The sequence below is a fragment of the Sceloporus occidentalis genome, unplaced genomic scaffold, assembly GCF_023333645.1.
Source record: "Sceloporus occidentalis isolate IW3139 unplaced genomic scaffold, rSceOcc1.0.p SCAF_4, whole genome shotgun sequence".
Lineage (NCBI taxonomy): Eukaryota > Metazoa > Chordata > Lepidosauria > Squamata > Phrynosomatidae > Sceloporus > Sceloporus occidentalis.
The window spans coordinates 183,276,618-183,296,173 of NW_028316984.1; the positions used below are offsets into that span (position 1 = coordinate 183,276,618).

At 42.0% G+C, this 19,556-nt stretch overlaps 1 protein-coding gene across 1 annotated transcript; it reads right to left on the bottom strand.

Moving 5' to 3' along the window:
* Positions 1 to 907: 907 nt before the first annotated feature.
* Positions 908 to 18,325, bottom strand: SLC25A29 (solute carrier family 25 member 29). The gene is made up of 4 exons (XM_089522532.1): positions 17,810 to 18,325; positions 10,596 to 10,639; positions 6,689 to 6,772; positions 908 to 2,603 (listed from the first exon to the last, which is right to left on the bottom strand). The coding sequence occupies exons 1-4, from the start codon at positions 17,841 to 17,843 to the stop codon at positions 1,845 to 1,847; spliced, it is 921 nt and encodes a 306-aa protein (XP_089378658.1). The 5' UTR covers positions 17,844 to 18,325; the 3' UTR covers positions 908 to 1,844.
* Between the last annotated feature and the right edge of the window lie 1,231 nt (positions 18,326 to 19,556).

Sequence of the window (19,556 nt, forward strand, 5' to 3'; positions counted from 1 at the left end):
TTGTATATTGGTTGGTTTTTTTTCTTTATTTTCTCAATGTACAGTATATTACTTTGAATGTAAATTTGTTTGTGTTAAAATTACTGTATATACTCATCTATAAGCCTAAAATTTTTAGTAAAAAATTGACCCAAAAACCTGAGTTGACCTATCCATGGGCCGGTGTAAGTACTACACTTTAACACTTAAAAAAGGAATCATCCCCTGATGAAAGGAAAAAGTGTAATCTGTCCTGAAAGCACTGACACCTAACCCCTCTCATCCATCCATTAGTGTGAGCACAGTTATGCCTGCTGGAATTTTTAAAGTTCTTTGGCATTGTTTTTCTTTGCTTCCTTTAGCTCTTTTGTTACATATACCTAAGTTTTACCATTATCTTATCCACAGGTCATATCAAAATCCATAATTTTGGCACCAGAACCTGCCCTCGACTTATATATATATGGTCAACTTATAGTCAAGTATATATGGTAAGTTTAAAAAAATAATAAAAAGACCAGTATCATTTATCCTCTTGCTATACATTGATATCACTTACCATTAGGTTGATCCTGTCTCGACAACCTATTCCACATTAGTGGTGAAGTATGGGCAGCACTTTAAATGTGGCTACGCCATAACTATCACCATCCCTCACCGGTTACCATTTTGCTGGGGACAATGAGAACGGGAGTCCAACCACATCTAAAAAGCACACATTCTTTAGCTCTCTACTACATTCTAAGCTTTAACACGTTCCTGAGTTGGAAGCATTGTTTTAATCTTTCACTTGCCAATGAACACAACTCATAGCTGTAAAAGTTCCATCAAGACATGGAAGTCCTCCCCTACATTCTTAAACCATGTTAAAATCCAACCACACAATACAGTAGAAAATCATGAAGACAAATGCAAAACAGCAGCAAACTTGGCTTGCCCAAATACATTTCAGTGAATATACAAATGTAGGTATTACCCTGCCAAGCACAGCAAAACAAAATATTTAAAATAGCAGGAAAACATGTACAGCAGAAAACTGATCAAGAGAAAAAGCAAGTTGCTATATTGTACTCAAGTATGTTCATGGTGAAATGAGTAAGGGCTTGCTAATGGCTAATGTATCACGTCAATAACATGGTAAATGCTTGTTATCACCATTTAAGAGGATTTGTTTCAAGCAGACATGTTGTTGTTGGACTACAAATGCTATTATCTCCACCAGGATTGCCAACTGCCAAAGATAATGGGCGCTGTAATTTACCTAAAGGGCCACAGGCACCCTTGCCATAAGAGGGATTTTTTAAAAAGAGGAATTCAGTGGAACAACACCTTTTGATAGATATGTTCCCCTCACCTCCCCCAAAATATATCTCTATTCAGATCTTTAACAATGCCACTTGGAGATGCCGAGACTGAAGCTGGGGTCTTTTTCATGCCAGGAACAAGCAGGCCTACTTAAATTGAACATATATGTGCACTCCACGAGATCGACTTCCATCTTGCTCCCCAACGAAAGAGTCTATGTAAGGTCTATTGACCTTCAGTATATATCAGCAGGTAAGGGTGGTACCAGGTAGTCCACAATACACTAGGAAGTGGTGGTGGTGTGTATTTGGAATCTGTGTGGATGTGTCTCTTTATAAAGTCATGTTGTTTTTTTAAAAGGCAAGTATTTTTATTCCCTAGATGTCAAAAGCAATGAAAGTTGTTTTTATGAAGAAGGTAAAATCCTCAGTTAACATTAAAAGAATGCTTTATACAGACAGAAATTTAGTGTCTACATCTGGGGATATTTTTTTTAAAAAAGAAGACGACTGATTGCATCTCAAATTTGTAACAGGTGCATTAGATCCTTGACTACAAATCTAAAAGCTTGAAGGCTGCTGGATTGCAGGACCAGCCTCACACCCACTTAGATCACCTCTGATCTGGTTATCTTCTGATCGCATATACATCAGGAACACTGTCACAGTGGCAAAAGTTGCAGCATTCACAGGGAAAGCCCGTAGAAGCGTAGATGTAAGACCCCTGCTGAATACCCTCAAGCCTTCTTCATGGTAGCTTTTTTTAACACAGTCCAGAATACCCTGGTAACGCATGACTCCACCAACTCCATCAGCCTGAAGGCGGGACTTGATCACATCCACTGGGTACGTTGATAGCCAGGAGACGATTCCAGACATGCCTCCGGCCAACAGCAGCTTTGGGATAATGTAACTGTCCTCTGCCTCACACCCCAGGTACCTAGTTAGGTAGTCGTAAGTCAAAAAGTAGAAACCAAAGCTGGGGGTCTCCCGCATGAACGTGGACACCATGCCCCTATTGATGCCTTTCAGACCTTCCTTGTGGTAGATCTTAACTAAGCAGTCCAGGGAATTTTTATAGTTCTTGGATTTCAGCTTATATTCCCCCGTTCCTTGCAGCTGCATCCGCGTCTTAGCCAGTTCCATGGGGCAGCAGATGATGCACTGGATGGCACCCGCTGCTGAACCTGCAAGGAACTGGTTTAGCGGTGTGTCCTTTCCAAGAGCACGGAGTGTGTTCCCTTGCACCCCAAACACAAGGGCGTTAATGAAGGTAAGTCCCATCATAGGTGACCCAATACCTTTATAAAGTCCAAGGGCCTAGGAGAGAAAAAAATGAAAGTGGCTATTTGAAGAACCATGTTAAAGACCTAGAATCAAATGTTAAGTTCCTTTGAATGTTTTGAAATAAAACAAATCAGCCTTCCCAAACTATTCCCCCCCCCCAGATGCTGCTGATTACAACTCCCACCACCCATGAACAGTGAAAGAAATAGGCAGAGATTACAGACATTATTATCCAAAACCCCTGGAGAACACCATATTGAGTACAGGATGAAATAGTACAGATGGCTTCTAGATATTTTGGGCTTAAAATCCTATCACTGGCCAGGATTTTTTTGGGACTGGACTCCTATCAGCTCTGGGCAGCATGGCCAATGGTCAGGGATTCTGGAATCTCAAATCCAAAACATCTGGAATGCATCAGCTGGTTAACTCTTGAAATAGTCTACACTAACACCTTTCCAATGAACTAGAGAGAACTGTAGAACCACAGAAATTCAGAACAACACTCTTTTCTGTCTCTTCAATGCTGAGAATATGAAGAAAGTCTGTCTTTATGTAAGCAACTCCTGGGAATTTACTGGACTATATAAATCAACATAATTATTTACCAGACTTAGCAGTTACTAGTTAATGTCCACATGAACTGCCAGAATACACACAAGTGAGGCCAAGCTGCTACTATCGTCATCTCCACCAACTGAGATTGGGCATTTTTGGTATCTCCTAGAATGAAATGGCCTAAGACCAGGTGAAGAAGCAGTAAACAAGGAAGTTTTAGCACTGCTGCTATTTTCCTTTGCTACAGCTACTCCATCAGAAGTTACTGAGCTCCCTCTCTTCCTTTAGGAATTATACTAGCATGAAGGGATTGAAGTTTTATTTACAGCAGTTATGATCTCAACTTTTGTAGACTGACATGAACATAACAAACTAAAGAACTTTATTTGGAGTGAGATGGATATAGGTTAATGTGACATCTTTAGTTAAGTATGATTTGGTGTTTGGACCTCTTTTGTTTCCTCAGTGTAAATTGTATGAGTTGTATACCAAATATAGCCTTTTCAGGATAAACTAGTGAATCTGTTCTAGATGAGTCTCCTTTGAAATGGCTAGACTGACACATCATTTTGGTGAGAAAAAACATGACTCTCCAGGCTGTCTGAAAGACTGTATTCTCCCATGAGTCTACTTGGCTTTGAGAAGTTCAGAAAAGGTATTTCTTTCAATCCACTCACAGGAAATGTCCTCTGGTGACATGAGGTGGGGTCTACTTAGGAAGGCTAGACTGTCCTCTAGCTTTTCCTGTTGGCAAGAAAATACTTCTTTATTCTGACCAGTTTTCAAGAACTGTTTCAGTTTAATTTTTAAATAATTTTATCGATAGATGAATTATGGCCAATATCCTGCATTGGGAGATGTCAATGCTGCCCTCCAAAATCCTAGCTTTCCAATGTCACAGCATCCCCACCCCCAGCCAATTGGAAAACATGGGAGAACAGGCAGTGAGTAATGACATGTCTAGTCAAGAGGAGGGCAACCAAAATGGTGAATGATCTGGAAACCAGGCCCTGTGGAGCAGCTTAGGGAGCTGGGTATGTTTAGCCTGGGGAAGAGAAGGTTAAGAGTTGACATGATACCCATGTTTAAATATTTGAAGTGATCATCATATTGAGTAGGCTTGTTTTATGCTGCTCCAGAGACTAGGACACAGAACAATGGATTCAAACTACAGGAAAAGAGATTTCATCTAAACATTAGGAAGAATTTCCTGACAGTTCAGAGTTGTTTGACAGTGAAATATTTGAAGGTTTTTTAAAGAGTGGCTGTATGGCCTTCTGTCAGGACTGCTTTGATTGTGTATTCTTGCATGGCAGGGTTTTGGACTGGATGACACTTGTGGTCTCTCTTCTAACTCTATGATTCTAGTCCTCTCCCAGTTGCAGAGTATGATGAAACAGATAACTGCAAAGGACTCCTCAAACCAGAAGAGGGCTGGATTCACCAACCTGCTCTTCAGTGCTTAATAATGGCTGTGTTGGGAAGGTTTCAAGGGTAGGATTTGGGGGTCACTTTGATCCCTGCAATTGTGCAATTCCCGTAAGTATGAATTTTGATGATATACATTAGGCTTAAAACACTGTAGTTACTGAACAGGATGCTGGACTACATTATACTAATGTTCTGTATGTTTTTATTGATACGGTATTTATTTTATTTTTTTAGGATGCCTTGAATCCCAATTATGTGGAAAGGGCAAGATACAAACAATATAAAAATTACATTTTTAATTATTTCCCTTTGTATTATACTGTATTTCAGCTTGTTATAGTCAATGATATATATATATGTGTGTGTGTGTGTGTGTCTACAAATCAAGGGGATATAGATTATGTTTGAAAGCTTTTTCTAAAATATAATAAAATGTGGAAGGACAAATAATGCTTCTTTAAGCCATTCAAACTTAATCCTTAGCAAAATGCATTGGAAGAAGACTCTCTTTGAAAGAATACATGCCACATGCTAATGATGCTCAAATGTTGTGAGACTTGTTAACTCAGCTAGTTGGATATTATGGAAATAAAAGTTCATGGCTTCATTTAATTAAAAAACAGGCCCAGAAGCAAATTGTTTTATTTCCTCAACATTTTAAATCTCTTGAGAGGAGTCTGGAAATGAACTGGTATTTAATATCTGATTGAGCATCTCCGGTCATAACCCTGGGAATTGTATTCTAAACCAAATGAACATCTTGGCTTCTTAACAATGCTGTTGTGAAATTTCAGTTGATGGAAACGGTCTTGAATAAATTTGGGTAAGTAACACAGAAGAAGGTGCTTAAAAAAAAACAAGAAGTCTTGTCTAGAAGAGAATCTTGTCTACAAGGAAATTCCTACAAATACTATGCTTAACTTAGAAGAGATAAAACCTGGTCCAGAATTTCCAGGAAAAGCCTCTTCTGTAATACAAGATGAAGTTAGATCCATCTGGGCATACAAGGGAAAGTCATTTGTGATCCAGAGGTGTAGGAATTATTCCCTTCTATCCTGCTGAGGCAATAAGAGATCCTCCAGAGCATATGTTAAAAGGCAACCAGCAGCTGTAACACCACCCCCTTTCTGAGGAGGGAGTAACACTGGCTTTTGAGGAGCCATAACATGAATTTCCCTGTGTGGCCCTGGGGGATTCTTATGTTGCTAAAAAGACATAGATGACTGCAGCAGCTCCTACAAAGTTATTGGCCAAGATTTCACACTGTTTCAGCAGTGTGGATATCAGCAGCAGTTATATTATGCTTCCACTATAATGCCCCTGTACTGAACAGCAAAATGGGGGAACAAATGGGCTGCTGCTGCTGCTGCTGCTGCTGTATGCCTTCATGTTGAAGCTGATGGGGACCCTAATGCAAACCTGTCACAGGGTTTTCCTTGGAAAATCTGTTCAGAGACTGAGAGCGTGTGACTTGTTCAAGATCACCCATTGGATTTCCATGGCTGAGCAGGGATTTGAACCCCAGTCTCCTGAAGTCCTAATGCAACACTCAAACCACCACACCATGGTGGGCTCTTGAACAAATGGGTTTCCTGTTGTGTGTCTTCAAATCATTTCTAACTTATGGCAACCCTCATGCAAACCTACCACATAGGTTTCCTGGCAAGAGCCGTTCAGAATGGATGCACCATTGCTGTCATCTGAGGCTTAGAGTGTGTCACTTCTCCAAAATTACACATTAGATTTCCATGGCTAAGTGGGGATCTGAACCCTAGTCTCCCTGAGTTCCTAGTCCAAAACACTACACTATGCATGGATCTTGAACAAATGAGCACTGGTGGCCAATGCACATGGCTGTCATCGTGTACTGCAATCACCCACACAATGCATATTTGCTAAGTGAGCTTGGAAGCATATCTTCAGTGGTTTCACATGCCAAATGGGATATGAATATTGTGCACTGTCCACACAATTCATTCTGCATGCATAGCCAACCTACACCAGTGTATTTTACTATCAGGATGCTGGCCAGTGTCTTACAATAAGGTCCCCTTGGCTCTTTATATTTGAATAGTTCTTTCTTTGTTCAACAAAGTGAAACTGTCCACATCCATTCTGCAGTTACTCACCGATTCTTGTTTTATGATTGACTGGAAACAGTGCAAGGTCCCACGATAAAGTGGCCTCTCCACATTTTGAACCTGAAGGCGTACCTGCAAAATGTAGCAAGGATTTATTGAGATGGCAAAAAATAAAATAAAAAGTCAGCACTCAGCATGAGAGTACCTTGGTCTGAGTACACATGAAGTAGCTATGTGCACATAGTTATTACACTACAGTGCCTCAGAAAGCAATTAAAGAAAACACAATGAATTTGGGAAAGCTCTCACTTTTGTGTCAAGAGTTTGGGAATGGTCACTCAGAAGCACTCCCATTTATGGTCTTAATTAACTGAAACAACTCACTTTTTTTGGGCCTAAGTATCCCTTAGTTCAGCAGCCATTGCAACAGCTCTGGCTCTTTGAAATTTAATTAGCACACTAAATTCTTCTAAACTAAGATACATGGCCAGCAGGGATCTAGTATGAAACTAGAAATGGTCAAGTTTAGAATGGTTTATAAACAGCCACTTACCTGGTTGCCTGTGGTAACATGAGGGTTTTCTCCAGGCAAACAGGCATAGACTTTTTATTTTAGGACACAAGTAATGAAAACAGGTATGTGATACCTTGACTTTTACAAACCCAATTAGTATCAGAACTAAAATATTGTAAATAAATTTCAGTCCATGTAAATCTTTGTGAAATTTGCCAGAGCAATAAATCTTGGTACTTAATGATTTATTTGGAATCTACACATTATTTAAAAAGAAAAATGTACAGTATTTTAACCAATATGTCTTGCATCTCACAAAGAAGAATTTATTAAGGCTAGAAAATGTAAGAACATCTGTATGGTAACACATCGTTGCACACTTGCCCTGATACAATTTCTTCACAAAATTCCCATCAAGTTATGCCAGTTCCCTTTTGTCCTCCTCATCTATAATGCCAAGCTCTATTGCCTGGTAAGTCAGAATACTACAAACTTGCATTCAAATACAACTGACTGTGAATCCACAAACCAACACGTGGCAATACCTAAAACTGTATTAATACAGGTGTGGCAGTTGGTGTGCAGAGAAAATGAACACTGAAATAATAAGCTCCAAATTTAAGGAGTGCCTGAAACAGAATTCACAATACAAATGGGTTTGTTTTTCAAACATATTTATACATTATAAACTTTAAGCACAAAGGGGATAAAGAAATATGCACACTAGAGAATGAATTGCAAAAGTTAGAAGTTATTATTTTTAAAAGCTCATATTCAACCAACCTTGCAGACCCCACTCCCTCCATTTCAAAACATTAGAAACATTCTAAAAACTAAAAAGGGGGGAAGAGAATGCACTATAAATGATTTCCTAGTTGTTGTTTTCTTTGTTTTATAAAACTTGCACTAGTCATACATGTTGGAATAAATGAAGACCGAGAGAAACAGAATGTTCACCTGGTCTATACTTACTAGGTAACTCTCCCGTGATGAGGCTTATCTGTCATCTACAACAAAGTAACACTTTTGCTGTTAATGAAGACAGCCCCTAGCTCAAAAAGTAAAGGCAGTTAAGCAACAAAGCAATTGTACACATTACATCAATAAACTGGGATGGAGGGGGGGGAAAGGAGTGTCCACTTGAGATCTTGTTCAGATTCGGTTCAGCATCTTTCACGTTTTACCTCCCCACCAGTCCCACAAGCCCTGGAGGCTGTTGTCTAAGCTACTCACAGAGCTTGGAAGAATTTCTTTTTTGACTAAAACCCCCAGAATCCTTCGGCTAGTGGCCAGGCTGGCTGGGCAAATCTGGGAGTTTTGGTCTCACTTCTTCAGGCTCTGGCTGGGCAGCTAATGAAAACATTTCAGAGAGGAAAGTAAGCTTTATTTTAATCCCCCAAAGCTTGGCTTTGTTTTAAAAATAAAAAATATCCTTCAGAAGGTTTTTTTTAAAAAAGATAAGACTCAGTTAAGAGTATTTAGTCATTCAGCCATCCAGATAAAATTTACCACACTTACAGAAAAGAATTATAACTTTGAATGCAGCAACAGAGCTGCAGATGGACAGAAGCAGACTTTTTCCAATACCTGGTTATTTTTCAGTAGAGTAAATAAACTGGCACAATCCTGCCCTCCTATGCACACTTTCTTGAGAGCAAGTTGCCCATTGGGACTGACTTCCAAATAAATTATGTATAGGATAAGGCTACAAGACGAACTTAAAACAGGGGTTTCCTTCTTGGTATGATTGGTAATTTTGTGGTGCCTTAAACACAGGAACAAGCCAAATGTTTAAGACAACTGAATTAGATTTATGTTTCTGTTAAGAATTTCAGTTACCACCCCAACCCTCAATACATTTGCTTTTCATGTACTTTATCAAGAAAACTCACTTCCTAGTAAACACATTTCTTGGTTGCAGGGTAGAAAGAAGCCATCTTACAAGAGCTAAGAAAGTTTAAGTCTGGTACACTACCTTGAGTTCCATGATCAAAGAAAAGGGGTGCTAAAGTATGTGCTAAAATAAAAGCAAGTCAAGTCCAGGGCGCCAGACTATACTTTCTCCCTACTGGTTAAACTTAATTGAAAAAGGTTGCAACTAACACAAGGTTGGGAAATTTTGTCTCATTCTGCAACCATGCCATAAGGTAAATGAAGGAGTGTAGAAATAGGAGTTTTGTTTTGTTTTAAAAAAAATCTTATTTTAATAAATAGAAAGAAATTCAATGGAATTTAACTAAAAGTTTTGACACCAAAGAATACATGAGATGATTGGAAAACTGAAGCTACAAGCCAAAAGTCTTCCACCATAATACTTGCATCTCTTAAACAGTTGGCTAATTTATGACCACTACGTATTACTGGCCCACTATTACAGTTCTCAACACCTTACTCAAACTCACAAAACCAGATGAAATAAATGGATTTAAGCCTATTTACTTTTGTTTGCAGCTCTGAGGCACTGGTCCTCAGAGGTAAGCAAGCTTGCCAAGTAGGCCTGCACATGACTGCAAGCTATGACAACTTAGATCCATGTATTCCATCTATCTGTATATGAGCCCACAGTTCAATCCATGCTATTTTAAGGTATTATTTAGCATTTGAACAGGAAAAGACTTTAGTTCATCTAGTCATGTCTCCAAAACAAAACCAAACAAAATAAAAAAACAGAAACTCTACACTGATGTTTTACTGTTTACCTTTAGTCAATATATTTCAGCATCTCAAATAGATTTGAAAACTCGCATCTTTCTTTGGATGTCAAGAAACACATTAAACAGCAAGACTGTTTCTTCATGCAGTAAACAGTCAACGTAATTTTGTACTGCCAATGCAAATTGGTAAGGAAAAAAAACAAACACAGAGTATTCACCAGATGGAAATGAAGCAGATTTTGGGGAGTTCAATACTTTGCTGCTCAAGAACTGTATGTTATAGAAAAACACAGTAGGAATTTTTGTTAGAGATTCACTGATAAAATATGTAGCTGGGAACTCACTCCTTGGTACATTTTAAAATGAACCAGTCAGGGGGACTATGGGCTGGAACAGATTGGCATAAAAAGCCAGCTTCCAGCCAGCTTGACAGGCATGGTGTACAGACGACACATGCCCCCAAGCCGTCCAGAAGCCGTCCAGTCATTTACACGGGGGCCAGATTCCAGGCCTCCCAGCAGTGCAGCATTTATATGCCACACTCAGCCACAGCACCTTAAAGCTGGCTCCCAACCATAGTGCGGCAGAAAAGTCAGGTTTTTGCCAGCCCAAAAAGGAGTGGTTCTTTTTTGGCCGGCAAACGGCAGAGGGGGGCCACAGCAACCACATGCTGTGGCCCCACTCCACCTTTGGAAGGGGCAGCCTAATTCACCACCATTAATAATGGCCAGAGGTATCTTCAGCCTACAGTGTTTATCATTGATAAGCCTGTGGAAAGTCAACCCACCTTAACTGTATCAAATGGATGTCCTACCAACACACCAGCAGCACCTGAAATGAAGCAGAAGACACTTTAAGTTTATTTGGTATTGCATTGCTATGACAACTGACAATCTAACTCAGAGAAGCAGGTGTTTTCTATACACAGTATGAAATGCAGAAATGACATCATTTCTACTCATAAGACTTAGAGATGATAGTAAGATATTAAGAACTAAGGCAATGACTTTGACTAATAATGATCTGGTATTGAAATTGGAATAGCAAGAGAGCAAGAAGAGACAGAAGTTGATCTAGACAACATTGGCTAAAGGAAGAATGTCAACTAAGAAAAACCTTCCAGAGGTGGTGGACTATAGCTCCTATGCTGGATAAGGATGGTGGGAGTAGTACCCAACATACCTGGAAAGCACTGGATTCAGGAAAGCTAGTCTACAGAACTGAATCATTTCCTAGTGCCATTTTGCGGGGGCCTCTCTGCTACAACAGAGTAGCAATCTTTTACTGATGAGCTTATTTCTCATACTTATATCATGTGTTTCCTCCTTCCTTTTCTCTAAGGGTCTCATCTAAGGAGATCCTCTACACCAGTGGTTCCCAAACTTTGCTTAGTTCCCAGAAGCCTCAGCCAACTTGGCCAACAGTTAGCAATTCTGGGAGCTGATGTCCAAAACATCTGGAAGACCAAAGTTTGAGAACCAACTGGTCTACAGTAGTGTTTAAAAAAAAACTTCAGAAGAATCCTTTGACTTTCTTAGTACCATACCTCAGTAAAGATATGAATGCAGGCCTGCCCACGTATAATTCAACGCTCTTAACCACTAAACTATGCTGCTTTGTATCACAGAAAGTCTTTCCACTTTGTCTTTAAAAGCGGGTGTGATACCAAACAGAATCTAGATCTAAATGATGGGGAAAGGCTTCAGGACAACATCCCACCTTGCCCTACCCTAAATGTATTGTTAACCAAAGCTCACACCCTATGCACCATTTATTGTTAGATTACGGACAAGGCAGTAATGTCATAGGTACACTGTTTTCTCAGTGATCTTAGTCAGAACATCAATAGGAATCCATTCAACTTTCCCAGTTTTGTTGGACTACAACTCCCATCAGCCTTGGCCAACATATGCACTGGCATTGAGCTATGTTCCCTTCTGGTACATGTTGGACTGCTAGCAAATCTTGAAATATTGATACCAAAACTGGCAAAGGTTATCCACTTGGCCTACAGAACAGGTAAACCCATTCTCTCCTCATGCATCTTTGAGCTATCCTGAAGGGAATGCCCACAATCTCCATTGAGTGACCTGAGATAACAAAATTCCTTCCACACTGCAGAATTAATGCAGTTTGACACTACTTCAATTGTCATAGCTCCATCCTATGGAATCCTGGGATTTGCAGTTTGTTGTGGCATCAGAGCTCTCATAGAATCATAGAGCTGTAAGGAAACTCAAGGGTCATCAAGTTCAATCCCTTGTCAAAGAAGGCTAAATCGCATAATTCCATAGCACTGAGCCATGGAAGTTAAAGTGGTGTCAAACTGCATTAATTCTGCAGTGCAGATACAGCTCCTGACTTCACTTTTCTTCCACCTTTCCCTGCAAAGACCATGCTGTCAACCAGTGTCTGCAACCACAAGAAAGAGGAACAAACATGGATCCTCTTCTGTTCCCTGATGCCATCTGACCCAAAGACAGTTACATGGAGGGAGAGCTGTGACTGCAGCTCCATAATCCTGTCTTGAAATCTCAGCCCTGCTTGAGCCACTTTCTGTTTATTCTGCAGATAAAATGTATTCTGGAATATAAAGTATGTCATTTACCCTTTCAATGGGCCTGCATTAATCATGTAGCCAACATGCAAACTATTTATCTTGTCCATGTGCCTGTTCTGTGATTTTTCCACAGAGATATGGACCTCCATTATAAAAACAAAGCACATAAGAGAAGCCCAGGTGCTTTATCAAGAATGACCTCAATTACAAGGCATTGCCTGCTAGGAGCTTCAGCGTGAGCAGTATTGTTCCAGAAAGAGATGTAATCTTTCCAGAAACGTTGCAGTCATGACAAAAACTGCCCCCCTCCCTGATAGTGACTAGAAAGCAAAAATTCTGGGTACACTTGAAGCATATGCAATACTGACATTCTTGTGATACCAAAACATATTTTAATGCTTTAGTACCATACAACCCATCATTTAAAAATTTACAAGGCAATAAATTGTGGAGAAATTAATCACAATTAAACAGTAAGTTCATCCTTTCAAATGGAAGCATCAAAAATCTCTAACCCAGGATTTCTCAACCAGAGTTCCCTGGATTCCATGAGAGGCTTTGATGTTTTTTTAAATGGACTTTATTTTTGAGAACTGTAGATATAATAATTTTATGCAGGTGTTCCCTGAGGTCTGAAAATAATTTCAAGGAATTTTCCAGAGTGAAAAAGTTGAGAACGCTCTGATCAGCTTCTGAAAAATGTAATTCTGAATCAGAATACTTTATTCTGATGACTACTCTATATTCTCCTACATAAAAATCTCTTTTCTATAGATTTGGGCAAGTTGTTGCTGCCATGTGCCTTCAAGTGATTTCTGACTTATGGTGACTCTAAGGTGAACCTATCATGGGGTTTTCTGGGGCTGAGAGGGTGTGACTAACGCAAGGTCACCCAGTGGGTTTCATGGCTGAGCTAGGAAATCAAACCCAGATTTCCAGAGTCCAAGTCCTACACTTAAACTACTATGCTCTCTTGAGCAAGTTAATCTTGCCTTAAAAAGCATTTCACTCATTCCAAACATTAAAAAAAACATATTGTTTTTTTCTTTCTTTCAACATTTCTCCAAATGTCTGATTTGTCTATTCGAAAACTTTTTTTCCAAGTTTCCAGCTATTTATCCTGAACTTTCCTATCTCTGTTGCATGCACAAACATATCATGATCCAGAAGAAAAAAAATTCCACACAAAATTCTTAAAAGGTCTAAAAAGATACTAAGGACAGCATGAAAGTCTGGTTTAGTAGACATAAGCAGAGAACGCCTATATGCCATGCAGGTTGTAGGATGCTTCCACCTGCACTGAGGTTAGATGACCTGTTCCCAAAGTAATTCCCATTCCCTCACACTGCAGACTTGAGCTGTCTACTTTGAGCAAACCAAGTCAGATGGTACACCCTGCCTGGGAGACAACTGGTACCGCACCCCTGCATCACGTGAGCAGCTCCAAAGCATGGGAAAAAGAAACACAAAACCTTCTTGGCAGATTGTGGTAAGCCATCAGGATATCCACATTTCATTGTCTCAGGAAATGATGCAAGAACTTAAGATTTGTGAAAGAAGATTTCATGACTTGGAGGTGAGGAACGAATACGTTCAGGATAGCCACAAAATTCAGTTCTGATTCTGAAATATTATCTTCAAGACTAGAGCAGGGTTGCTGCTGAAGCTCTTCTTTTAAGAACACCATTGTATGCTGTTCTGTAAATCTTATTAAAAACTACTTGGCAAGGTAGGAACTCCCACACATAAGTGGCTTAAGCGCTGCAGATGCAAATCTGAAGTACAGACTGTTCTACCTAACCTTGCACTCTGCTTGCAAAGGGGAAGTGGATAGCGAAGAGTCAACAAACAAAGAGAAAAGAGAGCCTTGATAGGCTGAAGCCTGCCAATTACTCATTGGCAAATTAACTGGAGGAATTTACAAAGTGTTAAGTCTGCTGCAGCAAAAAGGAATCATGGGGCTTCTTAAAGACTAAGTATAGCATTAGCTATAACGGTATTTATCATGACATACTCAAGTCAGAATCATCCAGGTCACAGTATTTCTGATTTCTATGTATAGTTGTGAAAACAGCTGACAGAAAGAGAATCAACTCATCTGAAATGCAATGCTGGAGGAGAGTTCTAGGGAAACAGAGACTGCTAAAAAGATGAATGAATGAGACATAGAGCAAATCCAGCCCGAACTATCATTAGAAGCCATGATGACTAAACCCAGACTGTTGGAAAATATCATGACATTGCAAAACTCATTGGAAAAGATAATAATCTTTGGTAAAATGGAAGGCAGTAGGGAAAGAGACTGCATTACAGGTGGAGTATTTCAATCGAGGAAGCCACTGCCCTGGTTTCTCATTCACAGCGGTTACTGGACAACAATAACAACAGCGCTCACATTTTGTGCGCTCACATTTTGTGGACTACAAGCTTCCTTGTAAATGAACTAAACCTGAAAATCTGCTTTGTTTTTCTTAACATTCATAAGAAGCAGACACCCATCTGAGAGGCATGATCTTGGGAATTCAGTAAAGCAAACCAGTGGTGATGAAATTAGCAATGCAGAGGTTGGGGCATGGAATAAAAACTGCATCATTCTGCTTTCATTGTCTGCAGAATGGATCAGGCTGACCCTTTGAAACTGTGGCTTAAACTCAACTTCTAGCCGCAATTAGATTGTATCAACTGCTGAATAGTAAACCAACACTTGCGTGATTCACTAACTAACAACAGGATTTAGGTCTGTACATGCTTCAATAACCCAACCATATAAATAAAGAGGCAGTCTGAAGGCAATCAGAAACAAACTCTTAATAAAATATTTTAAATGTAAAGAGGGAAACGTTCCTGTATTGTGTCTTGTTATTTGCTTTTAAAAAAGGTTGCATCTCCCTTATCTAAAATGCTTGGGACCAGAAATGTTTTAGATTTCCACGTTATTTGGATTTTGGAAGACTCATATTTGCATTTAAGTACGTGAGCTATCTTGAAGATGGAATCCAAGACTAAACACAAAATTCATTTATGTTTCATATACACCTTATACACATTTCCTGAAGGTAGTTTTATATTTTAAACCATGTTGGCCTGTTACAGACTGCCAAAATAAAGCTGCTTCGGGTCTCTTTTGGTGGTATGCTATTTAAATGATGCATGGGTCCTAAGAGTCCGGAGGTCGCGCCAAAGCCACACTCCATTCCTAAGCACTGGAGTGCAGCTTTGGTGCAGCTTCCGGATTCTTAGGATGCATGCATCATTTAAACAGCATACCTCCAAAGAGACCCCAAGCAGCTTTATTTGGCAGTCTGTAACAGGCCAACGTTGAGACCAAGTTTGTGTATATTCAGTCATAAGAAAGCAAGAGTGTCACTACTTCAGCCACTTATGGAAAGTTTTGGAGGTTTTTTTTTTTTTTAAATCTGATTTCAGATAAGGTAGACTCAGCTGGTAATACATCTTAAGGAAGACTCGCTCCTAGCCACAATCCTCCCATTTTCTAGGATAAACGTAAGGAGTTGTGTTGTCTCCATAGGATCAAGAGACTGGTTTTCTAGACCTAAAAACCAGCCAGAAATGTAATTACAGCATATTCTTTTTAAGGCCTTCCCCTTAAGTACTTCTACCTCACCCAGGTACATTCCAGGAAATGGTTCAACATGCCCAATTGCCTTCAAAAAAACAGCCATACAGCAGGTTTTGAATAAGACAGACTTGCAGGGGAAGAGAATGAGAAATTCCTTTTGTAGGAAGGAAAGGGAAGGCGGTACCATTGCCTAAGGTGCCCCAAAATAGGCCCACACAGAGGCTGGTTCGCCTGCTTGTTGTTGCTGTTGTTGACGCGTGCCTTCAAGTCGTTTCTGATTTATGGCAACCCCAACCACGGGGTTTTCTTAGCCAAATTTGTCCAGAGGAGGTTTGCCACTGCCCTCCCCTGAGGCTGAGAGTGTGTGACTCGCCCAAGGTCATCCAATGGATTTCATGGCCAAGCTGGGAACTGAACCTTGGTCTCCAGAGCGGTGGTCCGGCACTCAAAAGCATGAAAAGAAAAACCTTCTGCTCATGCGCCAGGGCACCCTGTTTACTCCAGAGCATGCTTATTTCTAGAACTGCAACAGTGTATATGATCCTGGATGGAATCTCACATCCCTATTTCCAAGCAGACACACTTATAAAGCAAACTTTATAATCGTGTACAGTGGCCCCTTTGAATTCAATGGGGTTTGCTTCCTGGGTCCCCCATGGATACCAAAATATGTGGATGCTCAAGTCCCAATAAATACAATGGCATAGCAAAATGGTGTCCCTTATATAAAAAGACAAATCAAGGTATGCCATGACACAGAGGGCCAACTGGGTAACGAAAGGCTCTTGTGGAAGGGCTGGGAAGGGGACCCAAAGTGAGGTAGAAGCCTTTGTGCAGACTCACTTGCCCTGGGGTAGGACAATGGCTGCATCCGCACTGGAGAAATAATCCGGTTTGACACCGCTTGAGCTGCCATGGCTCCATGCTGTGGAATTCTGGGGATGGTAGTTTGTTCTGGCGCTCAGAAACAATGGAAAGTGGAGAAGAGGAGAACCAGAGAAGAAAGGCCCTATGTCCTAACCACAAAGGAGGGCAAGGCCCCCAAAATGTCGGCCCTTCAAGGGAGGGGAAAAATGGTCAGGCATGACCAAAGAAAAGCTTTAAAACACTCCTAAGAAGAGAAATCGCTGCTTCTTGGTCAGGGAGGCCATTCTGGAATTCCTGCTTGGAGAGGAGGAGGAAATGGAGGACAGCAGGTCCTGGAAAAGGAGGACCTCTGGGCAACCCTGCCACAGAACAGCTAAAAAAGACTGGAAAGAGAAATCCCTGCTTCTCCTTCAGGCTCCAAAGGGAGGACATTTTGGAACTAGAAAGGCTGGAATGGGAGAAGAAGGGCAGGTCCTGGAAAAGGAGGACGGTGCCTGGAAATGGAGGACCTTGCCACAAAAAGCCCCAGTTACACCTAGAAAGAGCAACCCTTGCTTCTTGGTCAGGCTCCAAAGGGAGGACATTTTGGGATTAGAAAGGCTGGAATGGGAGAAGAAGGGCAGGTCCTGGAAAAGGAGGGCCCTGCCTCAGAAAAGCCCCAAAGAACCCCCTCTCCCCCCGTTTCTTGGCCAGGGCTCCAAAGGGAGGACATTTGGGGCTGCCTCCTGGGGAGAAGGAGGCAATGGAGGGTGGCCACTGGGTTTCCTGCTCCCCAGGACCAGAAGAAGAAGAAGAAGAGAAGCCCCCCTGGGCCACAACCAAAAAGGGGAGAAGGGGAGAGGGTTCAATCCTGGACCAGGGTCCCCCCCTTTTCTCTCCCAGCTGCAATGCGCCAACCCACCCTTCCTCCCTCTTCCGCTGGAAAGGCTTCGTGGGGGAGGAGAAAGCCCCTTCCAGGAGCCCCTTCTTCTTCTTCCTACCCCTAGTATCTCACCTCCTACGCAGCCAGCCAGGAAATCCAGCGCCATGATCCTCCAAGGCCTCAGCTCCAAGCCCTCTCCGTCCCCAGCTCCGGGCCTTGGCTCTGCTCTGGGGTTGATTCCCTCGCTTTCAATCCGGGGGCACTTTGCTTTCCCCCTTTTCCCTTTTGCAAAGGAGGGCCTTCAGTTCCCAGCGAAGGAAGGGGCGATGCGAGGAGGGCGGCTGGGGAAAGAGAGAGACACAGCCGGGGAAGGAGGGAGGGAGGGAGGCAGGGAGGGAGGGAGACCCTCTGGGGGCCGATGGGCACCAAAAACGGGCCCAAAAGAGGGAAAGGAAGAACAGCCGCCCGCCAAAAGGAGCCCAGTCGGTGCGGCTACTTCCCAGACGCCGGGCTTCTCCTCCTCCTCCTTTCCTCCTCCTGTTCCTCCTCCCCTTCTTTTCCTCTTTCTCCTCCTTTTCCTCCCCCTCTTCTCTTTTTCTCCTCCTCCCCCTTCTTCTCTTCCTTCTTCTCTTTCTCCTCCTCCCACCCTTCTTTTTTCCTCCTCTCCCTCTCCTCCTTTTCTTCTCCTCCTCACCCTCTTCTCTTTTCCCTTCCCCTCTCCTTTTCCTCTTCCTCCTCTCCTTTTCCTCCTCCTCCTCTTTTCTCCCTCCTCCTTTTTTCCTTCTCCTTTCCCTCTCTCTCCTCCTCCTCCTGCAGCCAGTTTCTATTTCTGAGGCGCCGCAGAGGAGGAGGAGGAGGCGGAGGGCGCGGGGGGCCTTATGGGGAAGGCCTGCCTGGGCCAATGGGAGCCTGGGGGCGAGCCAACGCCCTTCCAAGGCAGGCAGCCCTGCCTCCCTCGGGCCGAGGCTCAGGCATTGGCCCTCCGGCGGGAGGCCTCCGGGACTCGCAAGGCCAGTGGCTGCCTTCCTCTTGGAGCCTCTCTCTTGCTCTTCTTGGGTTTAGCATTGGAAGGGGAAGGGGAAGGGGAAGGACCATCCACTGGCAACCCAAAGGCAATCGTGGGCTTCATTTCTAGATTGAGATTGCAGGAGAGGGCATCACACGCAGTTCTGGGCAATGGCCAGCTATTTGGGGGCAAGAGAAAGTCAGTTTGAAGACAATTCCAACTGACGTCCATTGGCTGAACTGGCGAATTCAGAGGAAGGCCTTCTGGCCCCACTTTCTTTTCCTTGGAAGTTAAGAGGAATCCCTCCCGTGTCTTTGGCATTGTATCACGGAGCAGCCCTGAGCCCTGAGCCCCGAGGAGAAGTGGCAGTTCATAACACTGGAAAAATAAATGGGGGACAAAAGGGAGAGAAGGAAATCAAAGCATGGGGGGATGAGGAGGATGAGAAACAAGGCAGGGGAAGAGAGTCGGTGTGATGGATACAAAACAGAGATCTCTATCCTTTCACCCTTTCTGTTCAACTTTTATGCAGAACATGTTACAGTGGACCCTTCTGGAGAATGCGCTGGGGTTTGGTTCCAAGATCCCCCCAAAATAATAAAATCTGTGGATGCTCAAGTCCATTTAAATACAATGGCATAGCAAAATGGTGTCCCTTATATAAAATGGGAAAACCAAGGCTTGATACTTGAAATTTATCTTTTTTCTGAATATTTTCAAGCCGTGGATGCTTGAATCCGTATATAAAAAATCTGTGGATAAGGAGGGCCAACTGTATAAGAAAAGCAGGCTTGGACATGGAGGAGGGAGGAGTGAAAATAGGAGGAAGGAATATCAACAATCTGAGATATGCTGATGACACTATAATATAGC